Source organism: Brachyhypopomus gauderio, chromosome 17 (genome assembly GCF_052324685.1).
Source record: "Brachyhypopomus gauderio isolate BG-103 chromosome 17, BGAUD_0.2, whole genome shotgun sequence".
Lineage (NCBI taxonomy): Eukaryota > Metazoa > Chordata > Actinopteri > Gymnotiformes > Hypopomidae > Brachyhypopomus > Brachyhypopomus gauderio.
This window is the reverse complement of record NC_135227.1, coordinates 17,141,542-17,159,843: the sequence shown is the minus strand read 5'-3', so window position 1 is coordinate 17,159,843 and position 18,302 is coordinate 17,141,542. Positions and strand designations below refer to the sequence as shown.

Genomic DNA, 18,302 nt, shown 5'->3' with positions numbered 1-18,302 from the left:
AGCATTAATGCTAAAAATGACACAGTGACAAATATGTAAATTTCTTTATTGTTATCAGGTAAACACTGAAAATGAACAAACTTGAGAATGTTGGGAACAGCGTGTAAGAGTTTGAATGCTCCCCCAGCAACACACTTCAGCTCAGAGGACGGCTTACTGCAAGGCGCCATTACTGAGAGCAAAACTATCTGGGTTCATGCCAACAGCATGGAAATGGAAAAACGACACTGTATACTAGAATAAGGCTGTACCTATTTAGCTCGTACGGAGAGGAGGAGATACGTGGGCTACTGCTTTGATATTTCACGGGAAGGAAATAGCGGTGATCCAAAAATATCAAAGATGACTGACGTTTACCACTTAAGTGTTTTGTAAACTGCATTTCAGAGTCCAATGGCACAGGAGAGGCATTCTACCACGCTTTTCACCTCACGAAGAAACAACCAACACGTTACCTTATTCCAGCGCTCCCACTGTAAAATAAATTCCCTTCGCTCAAGAGTGAAGCGAGTGCGGAAAAAAATCTGCGCAAACCGACAACACTGCACTGCACTGCTTCAGACACACACGCACTCCCACACGTGACGCTCATATAGTAACTCACACCGACCGTCACAATTCAGGTCATGGTCACAGCAAACACATTTCCTTGAACAGCAAATCTGAATTAGAGCAAACCACCGATCCCTCCACTTGGTCTTAGCATCAGCAAACAACCACACCGGATAACGAAAGAGGGGAAATTAAACCCACAAAACACTCAATATGTAGGAAGTCTCCCTTCCAAAATAGTGGGAGGGAAGTTAAAGCACAATAAAATGAGAATTGAAGAAAACAAAAAAAAAAAAAAAACCCACTTCCTCTTCAGAAAGGACATGTCTGTATGACCTGTATAACAAAAGGATTTGAACCTACTCGTGTGAAAAGCCTGTAATATATTTCTAATTTAAAATAATTTATTAGTGTGAATTGATGTCTCTACTAAACAGGGCTCTGAGTAAATTATGGGGAAGAAAGGGTATTCAAAATAAAACTTATAGAAAAAAAACCCCAACAACAATCAATTAGACAAACAAGCAAAAAAATTAAAAAAGTATTCCAAACCCCTCGTTGCTGAAGAAGACATGGGCACTACACTTTCACACCTCTACAGACTCCATGCGAAACGCCTCTCTGCACCCACACAAGAGAACCGAGAGTGTTGTTAGCTGGGGGGCAGCAGCATCAACTCTTGCAGGCCTGTCCCAAAGTTTGTACAGCGTTTTCCACAGTTCTTTCGACACTCACACCGTTTTTTGGTCATTGGTCAATCTCAGAGCTGCACAGGACAGTGCAAGATCAGCTGAGAGACAAGCATGAAGAGAAGGATTCAGAGAGAGCTGTTAATCCATTATTTGTACATACCTTTGTCTGAAGAATAACAAACCCATAGTATGACAATATTAGCAGAAAGGTGCTACTTAGCCAGTCTTTAGATAAACAGATACAAATACAGCATCAACGGAAATAGAGGACAGATAAAAATGCTTAGACCGGCGTAGTCAGAATACCAGCAAATCCTAATCAAAAAGAAAAGAACCTTTGGATGCCAAAAACCTCAAAACACATCCAGGTAGGCAGTTGCGTGACACTGGTTAGAGCCTACTGTGAACGCAGCTGTTTTGACAAGATGTTAACAGGCGTTAACGCTGTCTTCTCCTTTCAACCGGACAAACCGCTGTTTCATATAAAATAAAAATAAAAAGTAAGAAAATTTAAATCTTGCAAATCCTCAGTATTCAAAGGCAACACCAGGAGGCGCCACAGTCCCTGACCCTCCTGCTCTCAGCCGACAGCTGCTGGCATATGATAACACTTCCACGTAAGAATGAACAGGTAAAGGGCTCCTGTCCTGGGGCGCTGACGAGGACTTCCCAATATGGGATAAGAACAGGATTTGGGCCTAAGGAATGGGCGGAGCCCCGCAAGACCCTTCATGGCTCAATCTTACTGTCCTCCTCCGCATGCTTCTGCATGTGAGCCTGTTGCACCTGTAAAGACGAGAGCAAGACGCAGCTTGTTCAGGGAGGTGGGGCCTTTTTGACAAATTCCTGGCATATACTCGATGTTTATTACTTTTTATTAGAAACACATATTAATTAATATATTATTCCTATTTATATTCACTATTTGCATTACTATTGTTACAACTATAAATGTTGCTTTATAAAAGTTCAGTTTGCAAAATGATTCAAAATCTACTGTAAACCCGATGAGTATATAGGGATGCTAAGAGGACAGCTGACTGATGCTAATCGGTATTTAAACATGATCCATTCATTAAAAAGAGCTGATCCGACACAGATCCCCACTCAGGTGTGTGAGGGCTGATCGGACACAGAGCCCCACTCAGGTGTGTGAGGGCTGATCAGACACAAAGCCCCACTCAGGTGTGTGAGGGCTGATCGGACACAGAGCCCCACTCAGGTGATGGAGGTCTGATCTGACACAGATCCCCACTCAGGTGATGGAGGTCTGATCTGACACAGATCCCCACTCAGGTGATGGAGGTCTGATCTGACACAGATCCCCACTCAGGTGATGGAGGTCTGATCTGACACAGATCCCCACTCAGGTGATGGAGGTCTGATCTGACACAGATCCCCACTCAGGTGATGGAGGTCTGATCTGACACAGATCCCCACTCAGGTCTCAGAGGGCGGCTCACGTACCTGCTTGGAGCTGCGGGAGGTGAAGAAGCTCTCGCAGTTCCTCCAGCGACACTTCAGCATCTTCTGCGTGGGGTTGACGTGATCGCTGAGCAGGTGCTGCTGTAGGTGCTCCGTCACTCCGAAGATCAGCGAGCAGCCGTGCCACTGCGGGAGACGCGCAACACCGCACATCGGCCATGTGCCACAGGAAGAACATCACACAGCAGCCCCGCGACATGCCCCACCAGCAGGGAGCCCCGTTCAGGGTCAGTGTCTTACCCAGCAGGGAGCCCCGTTCAGGGTCAGTGTCTTACCCAGCAGGGATCCCCGTTCAGGGTCAGTGTCTTACCCAGCAGGGAGCCCCGTTCAGGGTCAGTGTCTTACCCAGCAGGGAGCCCCGTTCAGGGTCAGTGTCTTACCCAGCAGGGAGCCCCGTTCAGGGTTAGTGTCTTACCCAGCAGGGAGCCCCGTTCAGGGTCAGTGTCTTACCCAGCAGGGATCCCCGTTCAGGGTCAGTGTCTTACCCAGCAGGGAGCCCCGTTCAGGGTCAGTGTCTTACCCAGCAGGGAGCCCCGTTCAGGGTTAGTGTCTTACCCAGCAGGGAGCCCCGTTCAGGGTCAGTGTCTTACCCAGCAGGGAGCCCCGTTCAGGGTCAGTGTCTTACCCAGCAGCGGTAGTTCTGGATCAGGTTCAGTCGCACAGCCTTCACACTCCCGTCGTAACAGCCTGTGTAAATCTGCAGGGCAAGAAATCACGTTGAATCATTAAATCAACCACGACCTTTTCAGAGGCTTTTCTGTAAGGGTCCCAGTGCATTATAACTCATAACTCAATATGTTCATATAGAAGTGCATATCATGACTCAACTAAGATGAATAATTATTCATCTCGTGAGACTGTGGTGCGTTAGGTCACCAGGCTTTCTTATGTTCTTTAAGCCATCCAATAAGCAATATGCATTTCTGAGCAGAAACTAAGCTCTACTCACCATGCTCTTATGAATCAGCATACACATCACCATGTCTGAATGTCCACCATACACCTGTAACCTGTCATGAGACTGTTGGGAACACCAAACACTTAGTAAATGCCAAGAATTTTATCAAAACCCACTGGAACACTTGCGAATCAATGCGATCCATACAAACGCCACAACTGATTCAGAGATTCTTACATGTAGTTCGTACACGCGGACGAGTTTGTCCAGGCACGCCGTGACCATCACCTTCCCCAGTATGGCCACCACAGTGACCGCATGGCTGTGGCCTTTATAGATCCGCACCAGCTCCCCTGTCTGCAGGGCCCAAAGAACACGTCAACCACCCAACAACACGGTTCTTCACAAACACTCGAAAGACATCGAAAGAGCGACGACTGCTCTTAGCCATAAAAAAAAAAAAATACAGTCTCACGTGTATATTGTGTGCATGGACAGACTGGTCACTGGAGCCACTGAAAACCAGATCATTTACCACCTGGGAAGAAGAAATAGAAAAATGTACTGTAACCTTAATTGTAACCTTGGTCAGCTGGGGAAAAAAAGTTATACAATTACATTAAGCAGGGTGATACAAATGTGTAACACTGATGTGTCGAACCAGAGCATGAATGTCATGCAAAGGTGTAACGCTCTGATCTGATCATCAGAGCGTTTGTAGGACCGGGTTCTGCCACCTGGTACACTTATGTGAGCACGTCCCGTTCAAATGCTGGAAGGCACGCACCTTCATGCAGAGCACGGTCTTGGTGTGTCCCTCCAGTGTGCGGAGCAGCAAGCCGCTCTTTGCGTCCCTCACGCTGATGGTGCTGTCGTAGGAACCCACCAGGAGCACGCGGCGTGCCCCCTCCTGCGCCGTGGCCAGACAGCTGACCGCACGCGGCCCGTGGCAGTCAAACACGTCCAGCTGTTTATTGGTCTGCCAGGAAGGGGGGAGGGGATATGATGAGGAAGATGATGATGAGGACGTACACCCTCTCTCCACTCTGTCTTCTCATTAGACGGGTGGGCGGTGGTGACACGCTGCTTCTGAAGGTCGCGAGCGGGGAGAGAGAGTCTGGTTCGTGCCCCAGGTGGGGGGGAGAGAGAGGGCGGGAGATTACCTTGAGGCTGAAGGTGACCACGCAGCCGTTGGCCAGGCCGACGTACAACACCTTCCAGCGGCTGTGTAGGCAGAGCACGCGGTCGGGCAGGCTGAGCTGCTGCACGCACTTCCGCGTCTGCGGGACAAACGAGACCTCGGTCAAGACAGTGCGCTGTGCTACACGCTCTGTGCAAGACGACACGTTCCGAGCAAGACTACCTTGATGTTGAAGCAGCGGACGGTCTGGTCACTGGATCCGGAGTAGAGGCGCTGCTGCAGGCCCGGCCCGGACGACACCAGCACGCAGTTCACCTTGCTGCTGTGCCCCTCAAACACGGCCATGCACTTGCGGCTCTGTGGAAACACGGGACCACGAGACGATTTCACCAAACGCAGTCGCCGGGAACGTTACGAACACGAGTGTGTCGAGGGACGGCGGGCGTTAGGTTGGCGCACACACTCCAGAAGTGGATCTCACCGTCAGGTTGAAGGCACGTACAGTGCGGTCTCCTGAGCAGGTGTACAGCAGACCATTATGGATTTGCATGCCGTTCACCGCCTCCTGGTGACCCTCGAACGACCCTTCGGTAGGTACCTCCTCCTCACCTGGATCAGACGACGCATCTGATAAACCCCCCCCCCCACACACACACACACACACACACACACACACACACACACAGACAGTGTCCATGTATGAATTTATCACTGTACAACACAATGCAGGTTCGTCAACTTTATCGCAGCACTGCTGTTAGAAGAAGCGCAAATGGTGCTCCAGGAAACATCAACGCTCTAAAAATACCTTGCCCTTAAAAAGCAATTTGGGAGGTGAACTATTTTAGTCTATTAAAAGTGCTAGTATTCTAATTTGGGCCATGTGAGACTGCCTCAGTTAGACTTGCCTGAGTGAGGACCAAACAGAGCTAAACACATACCACTTTCAGACTTCAACTCACATGTTTGACCAATGAGCTAAGGCCGCTGCTCTATCACAATCAGTCAACCGGGACTGAGAGGGTCAATCAGTTAAATTAATTTTGGTGAGCCAAAGTTATTAGGGAATTCTAGGAGACTTTCCTGAAAAAGAAAATGTGCTGCACATCCACATGACGTTAAACCTGAACACAAAATGTGAAGGATTTACCTGAAAACACTTGCTCCTTCACCACTACCAAGGATGTCTTCTTCTCACTAAAAACATAAAACACAAACCGCAAATATTCAGGGACAAAAAAAACAGTGGAAGACTTTGCCAGGACTTTTGAAGAAAACAAAGAAAATAATCATTGTTTACTATTTTATGATCTCTCATGCAGTTTAGATTTAAAAGTGGAGGTGAACACACAAGTAGATACCACCATTTTACTGGGGAACAGTACCTCAACACGTACAAAGGGAGCCTCCATTACCCATAACACCTTGGGTAATGACGCCAATCAGCACACAGGCTGCTGCCTACCTTTGACAGCTGTGGGCCGCACTGCTGGTATCCATTTCGCTGGTGGAGGTGACCTCATTACAGGCAAGCTTCTGGGCTTCTGTCTTCTCATCCGCGTGCTCCTCAGAGACTTGAGGAGGAGGGTCCGTGCGTTCCTCTGCGACCCCCTCGTCCGTGTCCGAGGAGTCCAGGTTAACCACTTCGGTAGGCATGGCCTGCGGGAGTTCCACCATCTCCAGCTCCGAGGAATCGGAGTCCTGGGCTTCCTTGCTCGGCGGGGCCGGCGTTGGCTCTTTCGTCCCCATGGGCTCCGCAGCTCCTGCCACCTCCATGCTCTCATCCATCTCCTCCGTCACCGGAGGCGAAGGGCAGGAGTTGCTGGTTTTCCGGCGGGAGCGGAGCTTGCGCACGGGGCGCGGCGCCCGGTCGGCATCCAGCTCCGAGTCGGTGGCGTCGGGCTGTTCGGCCCCCTGGGCCTTCCTCAGGACCCTCTTCTTCTTCAGCTTCCTCACACGTTTTCCAGCCTTGGTGTCCTGGATGGTGGGAGGTGGGCAGGGCTTGTCGGTGGGCGGGCCGAGGGGCGGGCTCACGGCGACGGGGGGCGGGGAAGGCCCCTGCTGCGACTCCTGAGAGGCCGTGGGAGTCGGCTGTGCGGGGGACAGGTGTACTCTGTGGTCCGGGGGAGGCGTGCTCAAAGGTATACCTGTTCCATCCTGAGCACTCTCCTCCTCGTTCTGACATCCTTCTTTCACCATAAGACTCGAGTTAGAACCTGGACCAAAAAGCAGAAAACACAAAGGGCTATAATTTGTAATGATCATATCATTGAACATAATATGAGGACATATAATATTAGAACATCAAATAAAAGTGTGACAGGATACATTTTTTGATTATGCTCTGCTAAAAGGCAGTTGTAAGCTGCAACAATAGCCTGTTATTCAAAATGAAAATATTGTGGAATAACTGATAAAAAGAAAATCGTCTGTCTACAATAACCTTTGACACCCACTTAGCCTTTTCCCACCGACCATCACCTCTGCACCTTCTTCCTGTTTGTTTTTCCGATCAAACATTAACAATAACCACAACCAGCTACATTGTGTTTCCACACTCGTCCCTGCAGCTCTCTCCATCATCAACACGGTCACCTACGCTTTAACTGCTGAAACCTTTCGATCCTGTCAAGTAGCTTTCAGCGCAATCCTTAACAAATCTGGTTTGATCCTGCCAACACGAGTCACAACAACTTCCAACCTTCCATTTCTATCCACAATAAGAAAATGTTGTTGTGACCCAACAATCTAATGAATCTTATCTTAACAGTCTCCTTGATCCTTTTCCACAACACTGAAGCTGCCCTGGTTAAGACGATGAGTAATCTCCTCTGTGATTCTGGTTTTCTCAGCATCTGACCCTTTCCCATTCACATCTTCTGGAAATAATGTCTGTCATTGGAACCAAAGCCACCGTACTCAATCGGCTCACGTCACATCTTTCTAACAGCATAATTCATCTTCGTTAAACGCCGATGGTCACACTGCTAATATGAATCTCCATGTCCTCTAGCCCCTCTGAAAACGTACCTCCCTCTAGTCTCTTTTCCTGTCTAATGGACCCACAACTCTATCAAATGAAATAAAAGCAACACTGAAATTTTACCCCTTGGTATTAAATGCATACTTGCAAAATCTTTACCCCTTATATTACCATATGTAACAGTGCCCCCTCGGACCCCACCTTTTCATTCGAGTTAATGACGCCCGTGCCCTATTTTCATCTCCACACTACGCCCCTCACTCTCCCAACACAGTACTGAAATACTTGTTCCTGCTCTGGTTACATTTAAGATCTCGGAATTCATTGGAACAGTTTGAAGTCCACCCGACATCTCATCTGTTCACCTCGACCTACTCACTGTCCTCTTCTCCTTCTCCTTCTGACTCATTCTACTGAGCATTCTAATTCGTCCTTGAGTTTTTAGAAAGGTATATGAAAACATATTTTTAGAAGAAGAGGAACGGGAAAGAGAGAGTAAAAAGGTTTAATTAATCGGACAGAGCCCTCACCTGTCTCAGTGCCGATGGCTGCCGCCTGTTCTGGTGTGGTACTGTGGGGGCCAGGACGGGGACTGTTCGTTTGATTTCGCGCCGGGGTCAGGGCTACGGGAGATGCGCGTTCTCCTTTGATGGAGACAGCAGGCGTGCTGGAGGCAGCCGGCGGCGGTGGAGGCAGCATGGGGGAGGAAGTAGCCGTGTGGCTGGGGTGCACGGCGCTCTCAGGTGCAGGCTTGGAGGGTGGGGTCGAGGGCGGGGCCAGGACTGCCGTGGCGGTCGGCTCCTCATCGTAGCCCCTGGTTTTCTGTGAAGGCTCAAGGTCACCTATAAGAGAAGCAGAGAAGAACAGGTTGTCCATCCCCAGTATTACATACAGAACCAGGGCTATCAAATAAGATTACAAAAACCAAACAGACAAAAGCTACAGAAATTCTTTGTTTTTTTGACAAATAAAGAAATACATACTTTTCAAACCTTGCAGAATTTCTATACGTCTGGTCCTTAAGGAATCCATCTCTGTGGTTACCTGGAAAGAAGCAAAACGATTTTAAAACAAGTCAAGACAAGCAAAAACTACATGTCATGGTGATGCACGGAGGAATGGCGTTGTCCTAACCTCTTGCTTGACCATCAGCAGACGCTGCACCTCCATGTAGGCAGCCTGCAGCGTGGCACGGGCGTGGACCAGATCGCTGTCCAGTGTCTGCAGTTTGCCGTTCAGCACCTCCTCACGCAGAGAGACGGCCAGAAGCTCGTCCAGCTCTAAGCTCTCTGCATAGCCCACAGCATGTCACACACCACAACATGGGATGTGTGTGTATGTGTGTGTGTGTATCGGTCCCACGTACCTCTCTTAAGCTTGACTTTCTGCCGCTTGTTCTTCCTTCCTGAATTGGGAATTTCTGGGGACACAACATCCTAATGGAAAGAATCAAAATGATTATTTCTGGATTACTGAATTATGAGCCACGGCCGGAAAGAATTACAAGAATTACAGTTTTAAGAACATGGATATACATGCGATATTTGTACAGCCTCTAGAAGTAGTTATATTTTTTATCCAAACAGATTATGTACCGACTTATACCATAAGAAAATAAATCCTGTTTCTCTTTTTATTCATGCCAGACCTAATTAATTGTTATTTACAGGCTGACACCAATTAATAAACATGTCATACGTGACATATTTGGACTTCGATGCAAGATTTTGAGAAAATTTTGACTCGGAGCTCGAACAAAGCTTCGGAATATGACCGACTCGCGTGACATTTGTAAACAAAATACACTTCTTGTTTCGATCACTTGCTACTAGTTGTCATTGTTGTTCAATAATCTTTAAACCATTTTGATGGTTGCCTCACCCCTGCTGCTCTTCGTTTCTTCCCTCCAGTCTGGAAGTCGTTCAGCTCAGCTCCCGATATGCAGCTGCTATCCCCGTCCAAAGGCTCTGGGTCCTGGGCAGGCCTCCCTGGCCCAGGCACCTCCGGGCACACTCCGTCCTGGGCCAGCCCCTCACTGCAGTCCCCCAGGGGGGAGCGCACAGGCTGGGGAGTCAGCCTGGAGCCGTGCTGTTGGCCACTGACGGAGGCCTCCCTCCCTGGTTCCTGAGCTGTAAGCAGAGAAGGTGAAGTTCCCGGCCCATTGTTGACCACGGCGCTCTCAGACATGCTGCGTTTGCGCGATGGTACAGACGACAGGTCGAAGTCGACCAGAGCATCCCACTGGAAGCCCTCACAGAGAGGTACGTCATCCTCCTCCATGTGACTCGGACCCTCTGCTCCGCTGGGCACCATCTCTATTCCAAACCTGCACAAAAGGCGTGAGGTGATGGTTTCTCTCTAAAGTCATACCTGACGGTCAAGACAGAGAGCAAAGGTCAACGGTGTGGCTTACCTTGGTAGGCCCTTCCCCTTCTCCTGCTTCTTACGGTGCACCTCCTGGTACACCTGGTCCCAGTTGACGCTCCTCCTGGAGGCGGAGGAGCTGATGAGCTGCCGCAGCGTGGGCTTGAGGCCCGCCACGTCCTTCTCGCCCTCGCCCTTGCGGTTGCCGCTCACGTTGCGGATGCGTCGGGCACCGTTCAGGTTGGGCTCGCGCACCGCCGCCGCCTTGCCCTTGCCGCCGATGTGCCGGTTCAAGTCGCGCTTCAGGCAGGCGGGCAGGGCCAGTTTGCTCAGCGGGGGCACCGAATTACCGCCAACCTGAGGCTGGTCGTCGAGCCCACCCTCGCCGTCCAAGCCCAGGCCATCGTCCACGGCCTCGCAATCTCGTACTGGGTCCTCGTCCCCCTCACCGCACCCTTCCTCTTCTTCCCGGTATTCCGTGGATGTGCTCACTTGCAGGGACTGCAGGGACGGGCTGGTGTCGGTTTTGGTCGTGAGGACCAACTGTGAGGCACTTCCGTCCAGACGCTCCTTTCTTCCATTACGCTCTGCTGACTTCCTCCCACTATTGCATAGTTTTTTTGATCTATTCACCGTTGGATTTCGTGTCGTAGGGTCTTTGGAGGTATGCAGCTCAGGTTCCTCAGGGCAGTCCTCCGACGTGGCAGTACCCGCTCCGCCCCGTTTGTCCAGGAGATTCTCCTTTGCTTTGCGCAACATTTCCGAAAGCAGCCGTTCCTGCTCTGGACTGCAGGACGCATTCTGCGAGGACAGCGATTCGGTGTGAGAATGATTGGAAGCTTTCGAGCTGACAGAGTCCTGACTCGCCGCTCGACTAAGATTGGTCACAGAGCCCGGGTTGGTCGACACCCTCTTTTCCGAACGCTTTGTGGGTTTCTGCGCTTTCTGTGACGTTGAAGATGAAGAAGAAAGAGTCGGACAGGTCTGCTTAAGAGATTTTCCACCACTTTCACTGCTCTTACTGAGGCATGTCTTCTGCTTTTGGTGCTGTTTCTCCTGCTGCTGTTCAGAGGGCCCATGTTGGTTGTCCTGCTCATCTCCGTGGCTATGCGCACTCAGATGTTTCTCGTTACTTTGCAATGAAGATCCAGGACTCTCTGATGCAGGCTGCGTACCACTTTGACACGATGGATCTCCAAGCTTGGCTGGAGGATACGGAGCCCAGCGATAGGACTGGAGTTGCTTGCTGGAGTTGCTTTTGACCTGATCGTTCTCTCCACCGGACACATTTTGGCCCTTGTTTCCCTTTTTCTGACCTTCAAGGCTGTGCTGTTCTTTCTGGTGGGGATGCATCCTAGGTGGCCCTGTATAATGGTTTGGCGGCGGCATCCTTTTGTCGAAGCCTTTTCCGCGCGACCAGTGGAAGTGTCTTTGACTGGCATCCTGGCCATGCCACATCTGCTGTGGTGGGCAGACCCCATAGTAGCCTGATCTTCCGTCCCAGTAGTGGCCCTGGTTGTGCAGGCTGCCTCCTCGGCCGTTGTAAAGCCCCCAGTTCTGAAGGTTGGGCGGCCCCTCTGCGTGCCATGTGGCGCTCCTGTTCTGCCAGCTGTTCCAGTTGCCAGCCCCCCTGCCTCTGGGGAAGTTGGGGCAGGGTTGGCCCCAGGAGGAACCTGGCTTGTGGGGCCATATTCTGGGACCCTGCCACGTCTCCTCCAAGTCCTGCCACTTCCTCGTGTTTTTCTCCTCCTCCCTGGACCTCTTCAACGCTGCTTCTTCTTGCCTGAGCAAGCGTTAACAAAGCAAAAGGAAAGCAACAAAAGACAGAAACCTCCAGGTTGAAATTGGAAGCAGTGAGTAGGAACAAAGTCGCATGTGAATGGTCTGTTTCACCGGTGGAAACATGGGACCAAGGCTTGAAAAAGAATGTTCCGGAAAGCAGGAAGTACCAAGGCAAGGGCTGGAAGGGGCTGCGCTGTGGGGTGCAGCTCTGCATGTGACAGGACGACAACTGCAAGGCAGCTCTCACCTGACCATCACACCACTTGTGCCAGTGCCACTAGAACACCTCAACATCAGCAATTCAATATCCATCTCTCACTTACCCTCACAAAGATTTACAAGCCTGTTATATTCTGCCAATTTCTCTTGAAAACCCTGAACAATTTGCTCTACCTCGCATGCTCTGGTTGGCCAAGACTGTCTAGCCAGAGCACGGGGGTGATATTTGTTGATTACAGAAGTTTGCTGCAATGCAGATATTTAGTGACATAGCAGAAATCTGACTGCAGTGCTTGCTGGAGGCGAAGACCTCCGTTTTACGCTGGTGTTTCATAATTAAGCGCTGTTATTGTGTAACATTATTGCAATGTTATTACCACAACCTGGTTTGACTTAAGACCTGACAGCTTTCCGTAAGACTACAGCAAGGCACAGGCAAAAACAAGCCAGAGTTGATCCCCAGCCTGAGAGTCAGTCTGATCCCCAGCCTGAGTGTTCAGGGCTGTCCGAGCTGGCCAGTGTGAGGCGCAGGGAGAGTGGGGGAGGAGAGTACCCGCGAGCAGCTTTGCTCACTTCGGGCTGACACATGAGCCCAGTCTGGTTTAAAATAGATCTGACAGCATGGGACTGAGGGCAGGGACAAACAGCGACTGAACGAGGCTGGTACGGTTATTCTGAGTACCGAGCATTTGAGTATTAAAGCAACGACCGGTAATTGTTATGATACACATGTAAGGGATTTTACATGAACCTAGTGAGAATTTATTTGATGTGTGGTGTTTCTGGAGCAAAAAATCCATTTCATGCACTAATATCATACATTTTTACAACGTACAGTACAAGGAAGCATTGTATTTTTTTCCTGAATCTATGATTTACAAGAAAACAAGGAAAAATTTCATGTATTGACAATCAAATAGAGGAGAAATCTCAACTTCAGCATATATTAAAAGAAACCCATGCACACCCACACAGACACCCCAAGCCACACTCACCTGATAAGATTCTTGCGTTTTTCAATGAGCTCCACCATGTCTTTGTCGAAGTACTCCTCATCCTGCTCTTCTTTGGAGGCCTTGATGTCGTGCGCCTCCACCCGCTGCTTGTGTAGCCCGCTGGAGATGTGGTCGGCGTACTCGGTCAGGCTGGCCACGGTCACCCCGCACGTCCGGCACTCGTGCCCGCTGTCCCTGGGAAGCAGAGGGGACAGGGGGCGCTCAATGCTGCCCACGGGCATGGCTGGCCGGCTCGGAGAGGGAGACGTCAGACAGGTACAGTTCAAACGGGCCTCGGCTGCTCACAAAGGCTGGGAAACAAAGCCAGCCCTCGCTTTGAAGTGGTACAGAAACAAAATGGAGGGAAATCACTCCAACTCCAAAAAAAAAAAAGTTAAAATAAACAAAAAATAAGCAAATAAGACTAATAAAAATAAAAAAAAAAACCTTTAAATGATCAGGAGGCAAACCGACTTATTTTCAAGCAATAGAAAATAAAAAAATAAAGAAATAAATCCACCCAAATGGCAAAAGAACTCAAAAATAAAAACAGCTGGATCTTCCTGATCTTGGCAGAGGGCTTCTTCAAGGCTTCATGTCAGGCCGGGAGCGGCGTGGCGTGGTGAGGCAGCTCTGGGAGCCTGTCAGGCTGTTGCAGCTAGGCAGACGGCCCCCACAGACCACACATGACCAGAGTCTGGAGGCTGGCGCTCGGGGAGAGGCCCACGTCCTCTCTGCGGCAGCCGAGCCCTGCAGCGCGCTGTGGCGACGGTGTCTGCTGTGCTCCGTGCCCAACCCCAGACAGCCCCGCCCACTCTGATGTGTGCAGCTGCACCCTCCGCCCCCTCCCTCTCTCTCCCTCTCTCTTCTCAGCTCCGCAGAGCTCGGTCAGGGTAGGTGTCTGAAACACGAGCTGCTAGCAGCTGCCTGCAGCAAACACTCCCCCCGGAGGGGGATGAGCTCCCCTCCTGAATGCCAGGCTCATGAGCTGATCACAGGACACACCTCACACACACTTGTGCCATCTCTCCCAACAACTGTGCCATGGCAGCATGCCGTCCACAAACGGCTCGTGGGGCTCTAGCCTAACGTGTGTTTACCTCCTCTTTCTCCACTACTCCTCCAAGACTATGATTCAGATATCCTGTCCTGTGAGTCCGTTGCTCCATGTTAGGATCAATTCAATCATAAATGACCCCAACTGCATTCAGAATCAAAACCCAAGTCAGGCGCACTGTGCTGTCTATGGCAGTATCGTTGTCTTCTGAACAGGACATGTCTTGCTCTCCTAACCCCCCATACTCCATTCTCAATTTTCACATTCCTGTGGTCTATATAATAATCACATGACAAGCACAGCCGCTCCAAGTTGGCCTCACATGGCATTTCCAGTGTGCATGTATATATATAGAGAGAGAGATAGATGGCCCTGCTATGGCAGCTGGTCTCTCTGAAGGGCCTAGCGGGCATATGTCAGCTCACACACGTGCCCTTGGTCAGCTGAGCACAGTCACAACATGCACTTGGTCCACCACCACATTTGTACATAAAGAATGCACAGAGGGCTAACAGAGGGACAGCTGCACTTGTGAAGTTCAACCGTGACAATATTGTTGGACCCGTTCACACACATTACGAGTTATGACTTATTTACGCAAAAAAAAAAAAACAGCGCAGAACTGTGTAAATTAGGGTGGTGTAAGTTGCCAGCACAGCACAGAAGAGGCAAGCTGTGACAATGTTGTTTTTATTAGTTGGTGGTCTTGCATATATAAAACGTCTCATTATAAAACTACTAATCCCCACGTGCCACCAGACAACATAACTGTCCATTATAATCCAGTGCTGGTCCAAACTCATCACTGCGGCTTTGACAATAACGCCACAGGCTGCAGAGGGATGTGGGTCACGTGTACTGGTACTGTGTACTGGTACTGTGTACTGGTTGTGAGCATAATACATACCGGCCTTTCAGATTCTCCAGTTCCCGGTGATGTAACATACTCCTCATATGGTCATCCATCTCCTGTGAACACAGCATTAGCAGGTAAGGGATGGATCATGCAGCAGGTGAAGCTTGGAGCTACACAGGAGTGCATCTCCGCAGTGAGGTGAAGGCCCAGATAACAGAGGGCATCTTTTGAGCACGCAAGAACTGGCTGTCAACAGGAAGTAGAGCTACAATGCTGGATCGCCAATATTCTCACCTTTCTGGAGCTGTAGACGATATCACACAGAATGCACGTCCTGGTTTTCCCCATGTTGGATGATGGTTTTCAGGTCATTACAGATCAGTGCTCCATGTCTGCAGAGGACATACATTGTTTACATGTTAGCGCACCCAAGCAAGCCTGCAGCATGCCACTCCAACCGGTAGACATAGGTGTGGTACTGGAGGGCAACATATGAGAGTTACTGCAGCTCATTTTTGGTTGCTCATTTCCTATTTCCTTTCAGAGAAACCGGGTAATGATGGTAATACCAAACGTTTTTGTAACAAATTAGTATCCATATTTAAAAGAACTGATTTTAAACACTAGAGGCCCTTCTTGTTTATCTGTTTGCACAGTGACTAGAGGGTCTTAAGTTATTAATCTGCCTAATTATACACCAGTACATGCATGCAAGGCTCAGCCAACTCCTACAGTAGAATACATGGCAGCAGAGTAAAGGGCTGGCAACGCTCCACCTCCTGTACATATGAGGGGAAAGAGGTCAGTGTCCCAAACTGCAGGTCTAAATACCATTGGAGAGTATGAGCTCCGGTCGCTTAGCTAAAAGCAGTCTGCTGAAGGCACAGGCCAGAGCAATCGCACTGCTATCCCTGAACACGATTAATGCCCCAGAGGCATGTTCTAGAAAGCTCCTGGCACCGCAGGTCACACGGTGCCCGTTACTGTTCAAATAAAAATACCTGACCTTTGATATCCCACAAGGCCTCTGATATAACGGTGTGGGTAAGATTGCAGTTTCAATTTTCCCATGGGGGCAAGAACAAGACTAGAAGGTGTAAAGGTGGCCAAAGTGTCAAATCATCAACAACAAAAATTTGTTTTCCACTTTAAAAAGCAAACCACACACACTATATGCAATATGCCAAATTTGCAATAGATACATAGAGCCACCCTTATTCTTCCCACTTGTTGGGTTATTGCAGGGCCCAAGAAAAGACAAACACAGCCAGTGTGTTGTAAATGTTCCTATAACAGGGGTCAAATGGAGATAAATGCTAATGTAACATCTAGGCTACACTGTCAACACTGGAATATGGAAGTTCATCGGTATATCACATATCCGCATAACCTTCACTTGATCTAGAAATGGTGCACCACAATGGTATTGGTGTTACAATGAAACCCCTTCCCATTAACTTTAAAAGACAATGCAATATTTCCAGATTCACAAAATCATCAACTTGCCTTGTTTATACATACAGTGTAACTATGGGGTATAGGTTTTGAGGAAAATTTGGAACATGACATGGTAAAAATATTTCATGTGAGGTAATGGTTTCAGTGCTGGCCATGTAATGTCTACTGACAGACACTGCTATCTCTGAGATGTGGTCACAATTATTTAAACCCTCCTGTTCTACAGTAATGATGTGAATGATTACAACAGAACTTATATAAAGTTTTTTTTATGGTGTATATAGTTCATTGCTGTACCCAGGTACAACCTTGAAGTAGTTATACTTCAGGAATTGTTTTTGTCTTTCACTCAATTACATTTCAAAATTTATACAACAACCACAATTCCTCATTATCTTTTATGGGAAAATAGTATGTAGTGGATGATGGAGTGGTTTCAAACTAAAGGACACCAACTAGAACACAGTGTTTAATTAGCTAATTTCCCCTGATGCGGAGGATTCCATCATCACTTTGACTCACTGATGTAGGATTTAATTAAACTATCGTTAACAAGCCAACAGCAGCCGCTGTGAATAGTAATGCCTGAAATCATGACTACTAGCTGTTAATTATTGCTGTAAAGGAACAATGAGCTAGAGGAACAAAAACATTTATCCTAATACAATTGTTTGTGTAGCATTAACTTGTAGTATGTTTATATTAACATGGGAATGTTTCTGAAAATCCTCTCTCTCCATTCATTTGATGCCATGATAATATTTAATTTTGGTCACTGGCAAAACCACATGTATATACAGACTAGGCTCTAAATTCATTAAATTGTTGAGGTTTTCCCTGTGAATGTTACACAGTATAGACTAGGCCTGTTCCTGACAACTCTAACGTTGAAATGTAAAACTGTTGAAGTTTAAATAACTAGTCTAACAATGGGCTAAATATATATGGGCTATATACATATTAAAGTATGCACATACAAAAATAATAAAGTATACATGTTTTTTGCTTATTTTCTCCCAGCCCAAAGAAAACCATGTTTTTGATGCTCAACCACATTGTAAATAAGAACTTTTGTATCTAAAAAACAGAGCACTATGCACTAGCTCTATGCAGCTAGCAAGCTAGTTAAAAAGTGAAGTTAAATATGTCCACTAACGGTTCTGAGCTGCTGGTGATCATTGTTTTACGGTGAAATCAAAACTCTTTAGTCAGTTTCACACTGTCCTGCGTTTTTAAGACCAACAAGCTCCTAAACCAGAGCAGGTCAGAGATCATCTCACACTTTGAAATGGTCCTCAGAAATGATCACGTTGCTGGTCTGAACCCTGTTAGCTGACCTAGCCAGCTGTGACTAGTCTGACACGAATGTTATAGAGTACACAGAACATGGAGGGATAATTTATTAAAATTATATAAATGGATAAATCCAAGCCGACTCTATTAGTTTGGCTGGAAACACCTTGTTTCATAATGTGAGCATGCTAGTTAAGAAACATACCACATGAAAAGCGTGAGGCTTCATTCTAGCTAACGTACTCACCAAATTCTGCTGCCTATCAAGAAACGCAGTAATTATGCGTAATTATTGACATTTTAAATGTACCTCTTAATTTAAGTGACCTTTATACTTCTGATTCCATCAATGGTACTGCAATTTATTTTTAATATCCTTAGCGAGCAATACCATCACATGCGCTGGGGTGTGAAGTTACAACTTTCAACTCCTGTTTTAAAATGGCCACAAAGCGGACACGTTTCATAACAAAAGTCTCCAAAATGTATTTAGGAGCTTGGGTAACAATTTGAAAGAAATTTCCCAC

The 18,302-nt window shown here is 48.1% G+C and overlaps 1 protein-coding gene across 2 annotated transcripts; it reads right to left on the bottom strand.

Moving 5' to 3' along the window:
• Nucleotides 1–30: 30 nt before the first annotated feature.
• znf106a (zinc finger protein 106a) lies at nucleotides 31–18,204 on the bottom strand. 2 transcript variants are annotated; one of them, XM_076977616.1, is made up of 22 exons: nucleotides 18,086–18,204; nucleotides 15,319–15,416; nucleotides 15,076–15,137; nucleotides 13,112–13,306; nucleotides 10,165–11,898; nucleotides 9,633–10,077; nucleotides 9,118–9,187; nucleotides 8,886–9,040; nucleotides 8,735–8,795; nucleotides 8,282–8,593; nucleotides 6,234–6,984; nucleotides 5,919–5,965; nucleotides 5,250–5,395; nucleotides 4,991–5,125; nucleotides 4,791–4,907; nucleotides 4,415–4,606; nucleotides 4,103–4,165; nucleotides 3,865–3,984; nucleotides 3,679–3,750; nucleotides 3,355–3,426; nucleotides 2,712–2,855; nucleotides 31–2,030 (listed from the first exon to the last, which is right to left on the bottom strand). In XM_076977616.1, exons 2-22 carry the CDS (start codon nucleotides 15,370–15,372, stop codon nucleotides 1,974–1,976), a joined length of 5,004 nt encoding a protein of 1,667 aa, XP_076833731.1. In that variant the 5' UTR covers nucleotides 15,373–15,416; nucleotides 18,086–18,204; the 3' UTR covers nucleotides 31–1,973. The 2 variants fall into 2 exon arrangements, with proteins under 2 accessions (XP_076833731.1, XP_076833732.1); XM_076977617.1 differs by having other exon boundaries at nucleotides 18,023–18,155.
• Nucleotides 18,205–18,302: the final 98 nt, after the last annotated feature.